This window comes from Macrobrachium nipponense, chromosome 32 (genome assembly GCF_015104395.2).
Source record: "Macrobrachium nipponense isolate FS-2020 chromosome 32, ASM1510439v2, whole genome shotgun sequence".
Classification (NCBI taxonomy): domain Eukaryota; kingdom Metazoa; phylum Arthropoda; class Malacostraca; order Decapoda; family Palaemonidae; genus Macrobrachium; species Macrobrachium nipponense.
Window position 1 is genome coordinate 32,299,454 of NC_061094.1, and position 17,330 is coordinate 32,316,783.

The 17,330-nt window shown below is 35.6% G+C and overlaps 1 protein-coding gene across 2 annotated transcripts in view; it reads right to left on the reverse strand.

Moving 5' to 3' along the window:
• Positions 1-13,184, reverse strand: part of LOC135207318 (AF4/FMR2 family member 1-like) — a 215,855-nt gene extending 202,671 nt beyond the window's left edge. The window contains exon 1 of one of the 2 annotated variants that reach the window (XM_064239017.1): positions 12,703-13,184. In XM_064239017.1, coding sequence (XP_064095087.1) covers positions 12,703-12,722 — 20 coding nt within the window. In that variant the 5' untranslated portion in view covers positions 12,723-13,184. The remainder of the gene's footprint in view (positions 1-12,702) is intronic. The other variant, XM_064239013.1, reaches the window with a different exon arrangement.
• Between the last annotated feature and the right edge of the window lie 4,146 nt (positions 13,185-17,330).

Sequence of the window (17,330 nt, forward strand, 5' to 3'; positions counted from 1 at the left end):
GTTTTTATGAACAGCCTTGTTAATTTTAGTACTAAATATAAAAAGTATATAAAAGCCAAAGCCTCCTAAAATGATAAGCAAAATGTAAAGGTTAAAACATTGATGCTACATCTAGAAGCATTTTAGTTTAATGTACACAAAGGATAAAAATGAAATGATGACTGAGAAAGGAAAACTAATATAAATATATATATAAAAAACTATTTATATATTGATTACACCCATGAGCAAATTCAATTTATCACCACATATTACCATACAAGCACATAGTCGTATAAAAAAAGCATCATGAAATGACTAGTAGCAAACTGGGAAACCCCCCCCCCCTCAAACACCATCAACAACAAAGAAAGGATTGGTATTGGTAGTATAACTGATCTAAAGTACAACTGTAGTAAGCTACTTACAAATTCTAAAAATACAATAACGTACTTACAGTACTACTATAAATAGCCTACTTGGAAACAGAAAAAGTCTAGAGAAGAATATAAAATAGAACCATGTTCAAGCCGAGATCTCAAAAACCTTTACTGCTTTGCTATTAATACTAAAACTAAGTATTTTATGGGAACATATCACCTGTCCTAGAATCTCTCTTGATTACATAAGGTTTTTTGGAACCTACAATACCATCTAGAACTGTATTTAGCATACACAATATTATTTCATTGAGTATTATAGTGAAACATAAGGTAAATTACAAAAGTTTTCCAGACGATGCAGTTCAACTACTGTAAAGACTTTTATAATTATTTGCAAAACTGACCCATTCCTATGTATACTATGTTAAACTGTGGCAACTGAAAGAAAATCATTACAGGATTTTTCAATACGAAGGTAATTTGGCAAAATTATTAGGAAACAAACAAAAATTGAAAAAATAAAATATTCAACTTCTAATGTGAGTTTCCAAAACATAAAATGCCTGTATATATAAAAATTAAAATGGAAAGAATAACAAGTAGGCAGTAGAGTTGAATCAAGAAAGACAAAATTGTAGTAAAACTAAGGTATTGGTGTATGACACATTAATTGTAGAATTTTTTACTTATCAATAATACGTACTGTATTGCTAAGATGATCATTCCACAATTTGACATCACAGGGAAAAGGACTACTGTTTCTGGGTAGTGAGACAACAAGACACCTCAACAAAATACTTCCCTGGACACAAGGACTATGACAAAGGATACCACTACATAGTTCCAGCAATCTTCTAAAAAAATATATTGTAATCATTTCCTTAGATGCAGGGACTATGACAAAGGAAACAACTATGTAGTTCCAGCAATCTTAAAAAAAAAAATGCAATCTTCTAGTAAAAATAAAATTCATGATTGTGAGATCTGCATTTGGGAGAAGCAAATACTAACTACAATCTGAAGTAAAATCCTATTTTCAAGAATACGATCTTACCAATGGCAACAACAGGAAACAGTACAAGGTCCTACACAATGACTTTACAGAATGCTGAAAAATCACATACAAAGACTAAATGAATTCAAGAACAAAACTTTCCATGGCTAAGTCTAGTAGCTCTAAGGGTCTCGTGCTTAACAAAATCAGACAGCACCTAATTCAACTTGCACAAATCTGGACTTAATCATTGTCAATGCTATCTTGGATGTAGCCTCAGAAGTTTGATATAAAAGGGCATCATTGAAGCCCAATTGTTTCTTGTGGGTATACTGAACTGGCTATCAAGAGTCAAGTGTTTATATTCAAGGCACTGTATTGTACATTATTCAAGGCACTGTATTGTACATATCATACAGGAAGCACAAAGGACAGATAATTGCCTACAACTGTGTAACCAACCTAATTTAGAATGGGCTTTTAGTAAAATGTGGCCCAGAATTACAGGCAGCCTACTATGAGAAGCAGTCATTTAAGAATTAATGTTGAAAAATGCCACAATAACGTATAGTTTAAAGGAGAAGATTTCAACCGTTTGCACAGTTTTCTTCAGCCAACTGAAGAGGCAAATTGAAACAATTTTTTTTGTGACAGTCCCGGACACTATCAAATAACTTTCGGCATTAATACAATTCATAAAATGGCTGTTTCTCCATTTCTGAGCCAACCGTGATCTTAACGACTGTCTCTCGATCATTCAGTGCTCATTACTAGTGAATATAGGAGATAGTGAGTGGCGAACTTCTTTCAGCATCGGTGCCTGTTGTTTTTGCAATAACTGCCACTTGACACCTGTGCGCAGGGAAAGATGAGGGAGACAGTTTCAGGGGGCCTCAAGAAACTGATTGAAATTTAAATTTACGGAATAACAGACTAGCCTGTCTGTATGCCTGTCCTGCATAAAAGCTTTATAGCCACCTAATGAGTTGCAAACATTTATTGAAGCCCTTCCGCTACTCGTCAATGGCCTACTACGTATATAGCTTTAGCTCCCTCCAAGTCCATGATGTGATTATTCTCCCAACAATGTTTAGCAATAGCGCCCCAAAATAAAATAAATTACAGGCAGTTCCTGGGTTACGACGGTGTCGGCTTACGACATTCCGAGGTTACAACGCTTGTCAATAGACGTTACGACGCATGTTCCAGGGTTATGACGCCTACAACGCTCATCTGGGAGATGAAATATGACACCAAAAATGCAAAATAATCAATATTTGAAGGTTTTCTTAATGAAAAATGCCATAAGAATGCAGTTTACATAGTTTTCAATGCACCCAAACCATTAAAAGTAAGATTTTCTTAGGATTTTTGACGATGTTCTGGATAACGACACGTCTCAAGAACGGAACCCCCGTCGTAACCCGGGGAACGCCTGTACAGAGTTTGCATTTTATAGAATATACTACGTACATCTCTCTTGTCGTTACAATCGCTACCAATTCTGGGGCTATTATTCTCATTGAATTTGGATTTGATTGACTTTTCATGTGAAAGCTACTTTAACATTACCTTTACTATTAATAGATTAACTGGGTTGTTGATTTCAAATTCTCATGATATAGAAGCATTATGTATTAACCTTACACAAAGCATTTTCAATAAGATGGGCAGGGTAATCAACTTACTAAAATTATTTTGAATAAGGGTAATTTCATTATCTAAATATTGTGGGTCACAAACTGAAGAGCCCTGACAGCCATATTAATTAATTATATTTTTGTTTATCTAAATTCTGATAGAAATAAAAATAGTTTCCTGGACTGTTACGAAATAAAATTTTCTTTTTTTAATGTGTCTATTTAAGAAAAAATTTTGTTTTTATTCACAGTTGGCTGAAGAGGACCACTGTGCAAAAGGTCGAAAGCTCCCTATTTTGTATTTTGAAAATTACAGCCTCCTATACATTATTGTGGCTTTTAACTCCCTTATTTAGTCAGGGTACAGTGATGCACAAGAGATCAGTTTTGATATCCCATGAAAATACTCCTGTGTCATTATCCAATAGAAGAGTAGTATGCACTAAATCTAAAAATAGGTTGTTTTGCTTTAGTACTATACTAGGAAGACTCAAGATACTTCCTGTAGTCCCATTTTCAAATTAAATTGGCATTGTATAATCTTTCAGCAAATTTACAAAATTTCTGGTGAATACCAGTACTTTAAGTAATCTTACTGAAGGTGACTTCACCTCCATATACTTAAGTAAGTTTGCTTTTCTAGGTGACTTCACCTCCTTATACTTTAGTAAGTTTGCTTTTCTAAGTACCCTGCCAACATGAATCATCATACAAATATCTTGGGAAGGAACAAGATTTTGCTTCAGTCTCAAACTTGTTTCAAGGGTTGGAGACTATTATTTTTCAATATCTTAACTGTTATCCTTCCACATCATTGCCTCACCAGTGGTGCCTACAGAACAACGGTCAGACTTTGGCTTTCACAATGGCTGAAACATATGATAAAACTGTTGTGTCAGAAATATTTGTGGGCTCATTTATGAGAGAGATGATCACTAACAAAAGATGTAGACCAGTCTGTATTAAGCATTCAAGTCTCCAGAAACAACATATGACATCTGAAGGGCTGAAGTAAAGATGGATTCATTACATGCATGAAAAGCAAAACCACTAACGTACATATAATGTTAAATTCCAAAGCATTACACTGAAGGTTATGAAAATTTCTCCAAGGTAAAGAATATTTGTTTTGTTTGTATGGTGTTTTTACGCTGCATGGAATCAGTGGTTATTCAGCAACGAGAGTGAACTTCTATCACCAGAAATACACACCTCTCACATCTCAATGGAATGCCCGAGAATCGAACTCGCGGTCACCAAGGTGGCACGCCAACACCATACTGACCACGCCACTGTATTTGTATTACACAAGATTTATTATCAAAAAGAGCTGACAGAAAGTTCAGTTCAATATTGCCAAAAGGATTCAACACTGGCAATACTACTAGTAGAGGTAATGTCATCACCTTGCACCATACACATCGTACCTCAATAGCATGTACAGGCTTACGGAGGTATACAAAATATCATACAGAATTTAAATCAAAGACCATGTGCAGGTCATTCAGTGCTGAAACAGAAATTGACAGTAAAATGGTTTTAAAGATGTTACAGGAAGAAAACCTTGCAGTTGCACTATGAATCAATTGTGAAATGGTTCCATCCATTTTTGTCTTGCACACATCCTTCCTGATTTTCCTTTGTTCTAAGCCTTTATCTAAGCTCTCTTCCTATGATCTCTACATTCTATAATTACATATAATATTTTTATAGTCATTTTGGTTTTCTTTTCAAGTGACCATATTTCTGCTTCACATTGCAGTACAGGCCTTACAGACAGAGTAAGTCTTTGCTCTGTACACTAAAGGGATGATTAAACAGTAGTTTAGCAGTCTCATTCAACTTTAACCAGGCTATTAATTCCATTTTATCTTACAGCTCCCTATATATACCTGCTTCACCATCCAATTCACTCCCATAGTAACAGAAATGTTCAACATTTCATGACATTTTCATCACTGATAATCTTTTACTGTGTACATTTAGTAATCCCAAGTATCTCTTGTGGCATGATTCATTACACTGGGCACATACAAGGTCACCCCCTAGACCCTTCTCACTGTCTCCATGTGGCAATTTTTTTTTTAAGTGTAATTTTCCCTTTCCCATTACCATGAGGTTTGTTATACTGTACTGTTGTTTTCAATAGCCAGTCTCTTCAATCCAATCTTACACATTTTTAACAGCAAAACCCTGATTTTGCTGTTACACTTAGGTCAAAACATGAAAGCTCCTAAGAGCAACTCTTTTTTTTGAAGTTTTCTCCATTACATGTTAATAACAGCACAGGTCTCATGACTGACCTTTGTAAAATAGCAGCATTCACATGTTGAAACTTTGTCACTTTATTAACTAGATATTATTAGATTATGCAATACTATACAGCAACCTCAGAGTCTACTTAGTATCTTTTTTCTTTGTACCAGTAATTCTGACTAACTGTCTTAGTACTCTCAAATGTCACCTACAGATACTCATATATACAACATAACCTCTTCCTCTTCATATGGCAATTTTCCTGTAGCTGCTTCAATGGAAAGAATGCTGCTGTTAATGTCTTCTTTGGAATAACACTGAAATGCCAACTATTGATTTGAAATAATTCTCAGCCTTACTTCATTGCTGACAAAGCCTCCATTTAGGGGCACTCTTTTACACTAAATACAAATCTTATTAATCTTTCAATAAATAAACCATAATCCATCCATTTTACTTTGAATATTACAGAAAATTTATGCCCCTTTTAGTCTGATTATTACAGCTAGATAGAATACTTTTACTAAGCTACTGTTCTTGATCCTTCCTTAATCAAATGTACCATATACAGTCTGTCCAGAATGTCATGAAACAGAGTAGGTTTCAGCGGTGATTTCATTAATTAAATCTCACTAAGGTGAAAAAACAGTGTAGATTTGTATACCCTTTGCCACATCTCTCTCTTTCTCAGGCCAGGAAGGTTAAGTAGCTTATCACTTTTGATCTAATACCCAAGTGTGACGGTTTAAGATGGAAGGCTTCCCATGTCAGCAAGAAGTGCTCAGACATGAGATGTCATATTCAATATCCACAAGTACTATTTCATAAGGGAGAAAGAAAATAAAACTGTTATACATGGTTTTGACAAGGCAGTACAACGTACTACAATGGATGCAATTAAGCAATGCAGAAGTACGATATATCAAATATGTAAGGAAGGAAAAGACAGTTTAGAAGAAAATGAAGCTCCCTTTTTTAACGTAAAGAAAAGGAAAAGACCACCAACTGTAACCTAAAGACGAGTTTGATGTGTGTTTTACGAAGAACAGCTCTTAATTATTACGTCAGAAAGGAAATTCCAACGCTGGATAGCTTACTACTTGAAGTAAAAGAAAATTTTGGATTTAGTGGATGCAAAGAATCTTTTTGTAAGACACTTAGAGAAATTGGATTTAAATACAGAAGAGTTAAAGGGAGGAAATTTCTACTAGAGAGAAGTGATATTGCAAGTGCCAGGACCAAGTCCCTACTTGAAATGAAAAATATTAGGGATATAGGAAATGTCTGTTATATTTCTAGATGAAACCTGGATTAATCAGAATTACGTATTACAGTCACCCAGTGTTGGATGGATGAAAGTTCGACAGCAGCAACTGGAATAAACCCACCAAGCGGGAAAAATTCTGATCATGGGAATATAAAGGAAATATTACGACCTTGTTAAAGGACCCAGAATGGAAGGATGTTGGGATTAGCTTGATCCAGATTTAAAAGTCTTGAGGAAGTTTGACAATGTCGGAAACCTACTCGATATTTCAGGACTTTCTAGACAGACTATAGTACAATCCGTACTTTATCTCCATAGGGTACTTTTCAACCATCTAGTACAATCCTTATTTGATCTCCAAATGTACATAATGTGCTTTCTCAACCATCTAGTAAAATCCTTATTTTATCTCCATCGGGTACTTTTTAACCATCAAGTTAACTAAAATTTTATCTCATGTTACTTTTCAACCACCTAGTACAATCTGTATTATATCTCCATAAGATACTTTTCAAGCATCTAGTACAATTCTTATTGATATAAGGATATAAAACTAGTTCTATCTAAAGGACTTGGAATTTTTTAAAATAAAGGCTTTGGAAGAATATTATAAGTCAACTGACAGGGATAAAGAGAGAAATGATACTAAAAGGATACTCCTTAGTTAGAGAATTTTACAAGATAGTTTCATCTGGGCTCCTGTGGGCCTCAGAAGAGTTGGATGACCCAGTACTACTTGGTAATGAGTGGTTTATGGAGACCAAGCACAGGAAAGATGCAAGTGGCAGAATTTCACTGACTCCTTTGCATCATACAGCATGAGGGTCAATTCTGACCATCTTGAGCTTTATTTCATAGACTAGTAAAGTCATATGTAAACTTTAAAGCCCTTCCTACACATTGATTACACCCAATTACAGTATACTAATTAAATTACTCTATTAACCCTAAATGGATGGATTGATTCTCAGGAGTAGTAATAACAGCTTTGGGGTGGTGGACAAATTGATCCTGTGGATAAACAATATTATGTGCCACTGATTTTCAACAAATTGGGCGAGAAGGTGGTGCCAATACTTTTATAGCTCATAAATTCACTTATGGCAACTTTTAAACTGACTAAGATCTCGAGTGTGGGCGTCTCAGGACTTCAGTAGAGCTTGTGACTTGAAGGGAGATGTTCTGCGTCTCTCTCTCGACGTGTTTTTGTAAATTTGCTTGTAAATATACCAAGGGGTTGCTGATGTTTTTTGTTCTTGTCTTTTACGATAGTATGTTGGTTGTGAATGTAATTTTACGAAGAAATATTAAAAAAACATGTAAAAGTAAAACAAAGTTACTGAATACTTGTCCTCGGGAAATTTTGATAAATATTTTTCAACAAATATGCTAAGAATTTGTTACTGCTTTTATTTCTTATCTGTTTTGATATTACAACCCCACAAGGGGTTGTAATAGTCACTTTCAACTTCCCATGGAAGATAGGGAAAATTTTTTTAGATTTCTTTTCTTTCACCATGTATATTTGCATATCTTCCTCTTTCCGTTGGTTTTTCTTTCGTAAATAGCCCAACCTCAAAGTTTACCCAGCCTGAGGAGCTGCACATCGATATATTTACCCGTCCAGTAAGGGTTAACAAAATACACATAACTTGTGAGTGATCTTCAATGCAAAGAAAACAGCTAAAAAATGTAGATCTATAAATCATGACAAATACAAGGGACGAACCCTTATAATAATGAGGCAAAAAAGTACAATACCTGCAGTGGTCCTTTGACTGCCTGAGGAAGACGAGAATTCCAGAGTCTTGCATGTGTATATTTCCCAACCACCTTTGCTCAATTTAACTATGTTGAACTTTACTTGGAGAACAATTATTCACAGCATCAAAGGCCACCATCCAGCTCAATTGTTTCTAATTAGTCTGAACTATTAATGATAAACAAATGGCATTATCAGCAATAAACATACAGTTTTATTTGTTTCATGCCAAAGTGGCCAGACCAACATTTGTATGGCAAGCATATAGATGATATCAAAAAACTGTTTTTGTATGGCAAGCATATAGATGATATAAAAAAACTGTTAAACTCTACGATTAGCTTATGAAGAAAAACAAAAGACTGCAGCTTAATAAACAGTATTTGTGATGTGCTCAAGAATCTAGAGGTCATCTTGGTACATGTTATGCCTAATCCTATAATCAATCATCCAAATCATGGCACATGTATACAGGTAGCCCTCTACAAACACAAGCTCCATTTCAAGTGCTTATCTGTGAGTCCAACAGCTACCCTAGGATCCAGCACAGTACTCGGCCTATGGCATATAGTTCTGCACAGTAATAAAGCATTCTATCAAGACAATTTGGTCTTTGTGCACACAGTCTGTTAATTGAAAGTTTGTATGTCATGGACAACCTGCATTACAGAAATATTGGTAGGAAATTAGGAATGTGTACTTTAACTCCCTTTGTTTACATGTTTCTCTATCATTAAGGAGGATTTTTTTAGGCTGGACTCTTCTAACATACTGATTACTGATTACATTTTGTAATTACTATGTCATATCTTTAACCAGATTACAGCTTTTTCAAATATCTACACAACTCAACCAATGATAATTCCTTTTATGTCTTGTTGCTGAGCAATAATTTAACAAAATCTGAGGAACAGGGTAACTGTATATGTATTTAATTTTCCCAGTAGTTTATAATTAAATTTTAATAATTAGTTTGGCAATCAAAGAAGGGAAAATCAGGAAACCAGTCTTATGGCACCCAAGGGCAGAATTAGTTGGGAAAGCCCTCTTGGTCAAATAGATCCAAGAACCTTAAGTTAGGTTAAGTAAGGATACAGCCTTGTATTCCACTATATAATTTACATTCCCTGAAAAATGTTTGGTTAGGGTTTCTCAAGTAGGATGAAGCTCCTCAGTCAAGATACAATACCCTACATTAGTGAGGATTAATGTGAATACTTTGCTACAGTATTTCCCTAACATCCAAATACCAAATAACCCTGTTCTCCCCCCCCCCCCCCCCCGTTAGTTACAATTATAAGAAGTTGGGGGAGGAGGGGGGGGGGTTCAAAAGGAACAATCAATGAAGTTATATTTACCTCTAGCGTAATAGCTGAAATCAAATTAACCATATTAAAATCTAAAACTGACTGGCGGTTACAAGTTTCATTATACAGAAGAGAGTTCTTCCCATAATCTATCTGTTATTTCCCTAACAATTGAAAACATTAATGGTATCACATATCTTCTCTCTATGATAAATTCATGATTATTTTCTCTAAAAAAAATTTTCAATAATGAGATGTCAAGATATTAATTCTTCTTTATTTTCCTAATGGCCTGCTGCATAATAAAGTTGTTCCTAATGTTATGTACGCTGGGCTACTCAGAAAATGCTCAAGTTTACAGTAACCTCTTCACAATTTCCTTTATAATTTTTTTTCCTATTGTTTAGCTCTATATAGTGTGTTTAATCTTGCTCTGTTAATCATTACAGTTTTATTTAACTATCATACATCTTCCATGATTTTCCTATTAATTTCCAATTTTGACTCTTAATTCATTTCTCTTTCCCATACTTCAATGTCCAAACCATTTAACATTATTTTTTTCCCTTTAATCCATTAAATTTAGCTCAAAATTAAACTCTTGTTTACGTACTCTTCAATGTGCAAAATCCAGTTTCTTGTTTTTGAGGAATGCTTCTGGGAGAGTACCTACAGATTTGTTTTCCACACCAAGCAAGTGGCTGGATACTCCTTTTTTAATTGGTACAAGGTCACTATTGGAGGACTGCTCCAGACTGAGTAGACATTTGTTTTTCATATCCATCATATGCCTGGATGAAGCTCATAATTCAGACTATAGAGCACAGAATGCTGTGAGCCTTGATGCTTGTAATATTGTTCTGTAGACAATGTTATCTATTTATAGCAATTCAGTCACTTCATCTTTACTAAGCTACATTAACAACAGAATATAAGTGACATTTGCATCAGTAGTCCCTTTCCAAACAAATTTCTTTATCAATTCAAATTTTACCTCTGATAGAGTTAGCAATGTTTGCCAACTGTTTTGTCTTGAACAGTCTTTTTCAGATGTCCTCTCATGCAATCTTTTTATCTGCTTTACTAGTCTTATTTCTTTAATAATGTAGTAACGTACTACACATCTTTATGTCATCTATAAGGTACAAGTCACTGAATATTGAATAAAACAAAAATTACTTTTATGCCACATTCACAAGTCTTTTTTTGTGTCCTCTAGCTCTTTATTGATTAGGACATCCAGTAAATTAGCAATATGATGATTTTGGTTGACCATCAGACCCCTGCCCAGGGCATTTGCTATATTTTCAACTTGTTCTCTATTAATGATACGGTGTTGATATAATAGTTTGAAGTAGCTTTGCAAAAGCAATTATAACAGCTACATTAGTCTATATTTCAACATGACCCCATCTATTTGAAAATCTACTGATAATACAACTAAGTAATAGGGGTCCTCCTCCTATATGTCTTTTTGCATGCAATGTTCTAGTACCTCGTGTACAAATTAGTAACCACTCTAACTTGCCAAATACAATCTGACTGTAGCTTGTAAATTTTCCCTATATTTCCGACATGCGTTTCTATTTTCAACTTAATGACTGCCAAGAACATTGCTAATGGCATCTGTCAAAGCTACTGACCTAAAATCCTATACAGTGGGGTATAGATTCTTAGGTGTGTAGGTTGTTTTCAGATTTCTACCTGCTGTTCTTTGTAATCATACCATTTTATTAAGCTATTAAGAAATTCTGCCCAATAATTTTCAAGAAAGGGGCTCTGCTTAAACAAGCAGAGCCCCTTTCTTGAAAATTGCTTTACTGGTGATGTAATTTAATTTTCTCTTCTTGGTTTTTCAGGTCATCTTCAGTTACAGTAACTTCTTCCAGGGGTTTAATTTCCCATAAGGCTTGATTAAATATTGCACCCAAGAACTGTACACTAGTAAGTGAAGTTTGATCACAGGTAATTACAATGTGTAACGGCAGCAAACACAGAACAGGAGTAGCCTAAGAGGACCATGCTTAGGAGGAAAGAAATGGTCTTGGATTATGATGCAAATAAAAAAAAATATGACATAAAAACAATAGCCATAGTAGGGCAATCGAGGGCACATAAGATTCGCTGATCTCGGCCATCCTTTGAATAAGCCAAGATGGTAAATTATCATAAAAATCAATTGGTAACACAGATACACTTCATAGTACAAAGGGCTATCATTGCCTTATTTACTGGCAAGCTTCATCCCAGAATGATCGCTTTATCCAGAACCTGCACAAAGAAAAGAAAATGGACATCCAACCTATGATGAAATCAGACAGCCAGATTATTGGTGTCGGAGAAAGAAACATGTTAATGAATGAACTGCAGTGGTTTACATGCAAAGTGGCCACGGGTACCCGAAGAGGTTCAGGCTACACTTTGCTAGGCCTAAACATTTGCATCCGAAAGTAGCCCACACCTTTTAGAAAAACTCTCCTTGCTGGTGTTTAATTATTCAGACGTTCCAAAAGACATCCCTCGTACGCATCGCGAGTTGACTGCATGCTGATGTGGTGACCTCGTCTTAGCACAGCCTAACCAGTTGGCTAAACCAGATACTGACCTCACGAAGCTTAATTACATCTAATTTACATTTTAGATCGGAACCGAAACTACCTTCAAACACAATGGCCTGGGTTAGGTTAGAAAGGGGGTTTAGCCTATACACTAGCCTAACCTTGGGTAGGTTTGCAAAGTAGGAAATTCTAGTCATCAATTAACTAGCCTTGTTTCGATTACTTCGATTAACCGAAAGTATAAACCGTACCTAAAATGAGAGAGAGAGAGGAGAGAGAGAGAGAGAGAGAGAGAGAGAGAGAATCCATTTGCTTTTAGGAAATTACCAGAGGCTTAGCCTTTACCTAAACTAGGAGGGCTAATATAGCTATTCGAAGCAGGATGGAATACGTAAAAATGGACAGGATGTTGATGTGTAGAGAGAGAGAGAGAGAGAGAGAGAGAGAGAGAGAGAGAGAGAGAGAGAGAGACTCTCCCATCAATTTGCTCTTGGGAAAGTATAGCCTGTACCTAAACTACTGTGAGAGAGAGAAAGAGAGAGAGAGAGAGACTCACCTGTGATTGCTGCTGTACATCCCGTCGTCCCCTTCCCTAGTAGGTAGGAGGCCAAATCGCTCGAGACTTCTTCAGCAGCGAGAAAGGGCACCCAAAAAAAGTCACAAAGTCTAGCCCCACGAGGAAGCGGGGGTTCCCATGGCCCTCGGAAGATTCCCCGCTGGAGTATTTCACTTCAGTTTCACTTCACTCGGATGACATTTGGCGTGAAGTGGTGATGATGAAAGAAGTGGCACCACAACAACACTTCTCTCTCTCTTTTTCACTTCACCAGTAACATGGCTCAAAATCTCATCAGTACGCGAAACCACTGCGGAACAACACCACCACGTCTATGAACCACACAAAATGTCGGCCGACAGTTAATTGGTCAAAATAACAATCATCAAACTGGCTCGAATGTGCTTTTAAGATTTTCGTCAATGTTTGTCCTCCGCCATTCTTACTAGTTGCTTCGAGGCGCAGCAACGAATATTCCTCCGCGCGCACCCCCTTCAGGGGATCGAGAGGGTTGCTCGGAACTGGGCTTCGAACACCCAGGCAGAATTCAGTAAAGCTTAATAAATAAAGCTCAGTTTCGCACTAATTGCCATCACATCTTATTTCCATGATAAATACATGCTTCTAAAATCACCTAAACTCTATATTACATTTAACCAATATTCAACTCAACGAACTGGCTCTGTTCCGAACTCTCCAAGGTTCGAAATTAAATGTTCGAAATACCTCCTCTTCCCGTAGCCCTACCACAAGTAACCTTCGATATAATAATTGTAAATTTACCTGTCTCATCACACATTATGATGTATTCAGTCATACTCTTTGTTTCCAGATTATGCCACGCTTACTGTAACTCTCAAACAGTATCCTACATCACACCATTTGTTACGACTGAATAGGGAATCCGCATCGACATGCAGTATGTCCGATTAGAAAGGAGTCTTTCACCATCAGTTCGTGAGTGTCTAAAGGAATATTCGTAATTATTACAGAGAATGAACAATTCAAGAGTCAAATTCTTCACGAAAATACCTATAAATCATGCATTCACTGCGTATATGCAAGGAAGTCATCTTGCATAATCAAATGCTTCTTCAGTAATGTATGTAGCTTATACATAACATACAGCGTAATTTGCTCTATTAAACAAAAGTAATTTAAAACACAAAATGCACATAGACATGAAAAAGAAGAATCAATAAGACTAAACTGTCAAAAGAACTAGTTTTGTACGCGCTTTGTTGTGTGACGTCACTACTTTGGCAGTCTGCCAGAACAAACGGAATAACCAGACACATTAAAAATATTACGCGCTACGTTTGAGTTTACATGTTACACTTCATATCTAAATATTCTATTGAAGAAATAATTACAACAATTCGAGCATCCTAAACCATATGAATATTAAGAATTCCCTATAAAGTATGTTGGTACAGTCATTTTAAAGATAATTTAGAATACAGGTGTATTCCCGAGTAGCACCAGCGTGAAGTTTAAAAAGAATATAAAGAATCTCAGTTCTAGCCCGCTTACTCGATAAAATAGTGGGCAGCATAAGTAGCCAATAGTAAGGTTTAATAAAACGCTGGGTTTCCTGTATTCTCTAGTACATCATGCTTTTTACCGCAAATTTTGCTGCAAAATAACTTAAAATTCCTTTAGCATATTTTATGTTGTTATGCAACTGGAATTGCCTTATACCTACCTACAGAACGATTTGACTCCGATATTTTTAGAAAGGTAATCAGATAATAATATTTACAGTATACAATAAAATAATCAATATTTACAGCGTTTCTGTAGTACTATCAAACAGTACCCAAAACTTTTTCGATGACAACCCGGAATTACGTAAGTATGATTAAAGAGTTCAGATGACATAATACGCTGCTTCAGCGAGTGCCCAGTGTATAAATGCAACTTCCAGACATGACTTTTACATAAAATAATGACAGAAAGTTGTTGGAGATATTTGAATCAGCTCAACTTCAAGTGCAATCTGGACGGTAAGTTCCTTGAGTAAACAGACCGCTATAGCTGACCAATTGCAGAAAGCGTTCATCCCGCAAACTAAAGTCCAAGTAAAATCCGTGTCAAAAATGCGATATGTTTTGTTCACCAGTTATAACGGAATTATGATACAATGTTTACGAAGGTGTTGCAAATCTTGCGGATTGCTCAAGTTGAAGGACCATAATCAGCACTATTTTGTATAGTTCAAACATTACTTGCAGCATTAAATTCCTATTTGACCTTTGACCATTAAGTACAATATTGACCTTGACCTCACAATAAACATCTGCACCAAATATGAAGTCTCTATCTATTATTATGCAAAAGTAATACCCAAGAATAACAAAATATAAATGGTCGCAGTCCGAGCCTGGTTTATAGATACCAATATACTAGATACCAACCATGGACTGAAGACAAAATTGGAACGTAAAAGAACCAATAACCACACTGTAAAGATGCACAAGACAAAAACGGATTTAAAGATCTATAGACTGGAAAGTTCGGGTTTTTGTCAATCATGGTGCAGACAAATGGCAAAACATTTGAGTTAAGAGTATTGATATACTGCATTAGATTACAGGTTCCAAGAATTAAATTAAAGAAATGCTCTTCGAAGAAATAAAACATTAATTTTATACAGAATTGTTGTTGGTGTTAAGAATACAGAAATTATTATTAGGGATAATAATGAAGAAATGAAGTACCGTGTAATGGGACAGGAAGGTCTGAGAGAGGCTGCAGGCGATAATTGGGTGCAGTTCATTAGTTTCAATAGTTTATGTGGTAGTCATGAAAACAAAATACATCATACAGCCATTAATTGAAAGAGAGAAAAAAAGAACACAGACGAATGTTAGGAACTACTGGAGTGATCGCAAGCTTACTATTGCCATGTTAAAGCTGAAATTAGAAGTGTGCCACGAAAAGGTTCACAGAGTATCTAGATTTGATAAAAAAAAAAAAAAAAAAAAAAAAGTTCCCTGAAATGAATGATGAGAGACCCTTTTACAATAGAATGTCATCATATATTGGCAATTCTACGCTTCTTAGCTGAGGAGGAATGTATATCAACTATCTGACAAAAAGGATTTGAACTTGGGGTAACAAGACGGAAACTAAGAAAAGAAAACGGTTTGTAATCAAGTCAAGATATTGAAGTTAAACTTATCAAAAACGAGATAAAAGAGAATACATAGAAAAACAGGCTGACAAAACCTTGTGTTTACGGAGTGGCATTGGTGTTAAGGCAATCGACAGAATTATAAAAGAAATACATAAGGGTGAAAGCGTGTTCAACTAAACAGTATGCTGGATTTAGTTCCAGTCTGGATCTACTGTAGCCTTAATGATAGCCATGAATGAATAGTTGATGCAGATGATGGCAGAAGAAAAGAAAATAAAATAATCCAGCAAGATTTTGTCTTTTTCCCCAGAGTTTCAGCCTCAAAGACAGAAGGAGAACCAGAAAACTGGAGAAGTAGAGCATTGTCGTAAAATAGTAGACACCACATGTGTAACAGCATTCAATAATAATTGTTTCTCCACATCCTATGTTATTTTTTCTTTCTCTGGAGGGACATAGTTCCTTATTTCTCCATATCCTAAGTTATTTCTTTCTCTGAAGAGACATGGTTCCTTGTTTTTCCACATCCACATCTTAAGTTATTTATTCTTTCTCGGGTGGGGGGGGGAGGCATAGTTCCTTGTTTCTGCATATCCTAAGTTATTTTTTCTTTCTCTGAAGGGACACAGTTCCTTATAGGATGAGATAAGCATCAATGCATGGCAAGAGAAAAATAGAGGAAGAACAAATAATGAAGAAAATAAACTTAAATTTATGCAGGTATACTGAATGGCCGTAAATGCAATACCAGAAATGACTTTTCCTTATGCAGAAGGTAAGGCCATCTGGTCTATTTTGAGATAACATTTCTTTAATAAGAGACACTGGTATACTGAGTAACAACAATTTACAAAAGATATAGATAATTCCATATTTTGAACAGTTTGGGTTTGCTGGTGCAAGTGGATAAATAAAAGCAGATCCATATATCGCAGAAGTGAGCAACACATGGCAAGAGAAGTGATGGACGTGGAGGTGGATGGAACACGAAGGAGAGGAAGACCTAAGACCAGGTGGAGAGATTTGCACTAGAGATGATATAAGTACGGGAGGAAATGACACAGGACAGAGGTAGATGGAAGAGACTCATTCAAAACGGCGACCCCCAATAGGGATAAAGCTGGGAAGAAGAAGAAGAACAAGATTTATCGCAGAAGTGCATAGCTGATGAAGCTATTACAATTGATTGATCTTCCACATACAAGAAAGAGTTAATTAACCAAAGAAGTTAATAGTTTCAGTAATTACTGGATGAAAAATCATCGGCTGCTTTACCAAACTTCTCCCCGAATTAAAATCCGTCTACAGTTGTTCTGAAATCGTCAATATAGTATATATATATTATATATATATATATATATATATATATATTATATATATATATATATATATATATATATATATATATATATATATATATATATATATATATACTATATGTGTGTGTGTGTGTGTGTGTGTGTGTGTGTGTGTGTATGTATAACTGAAT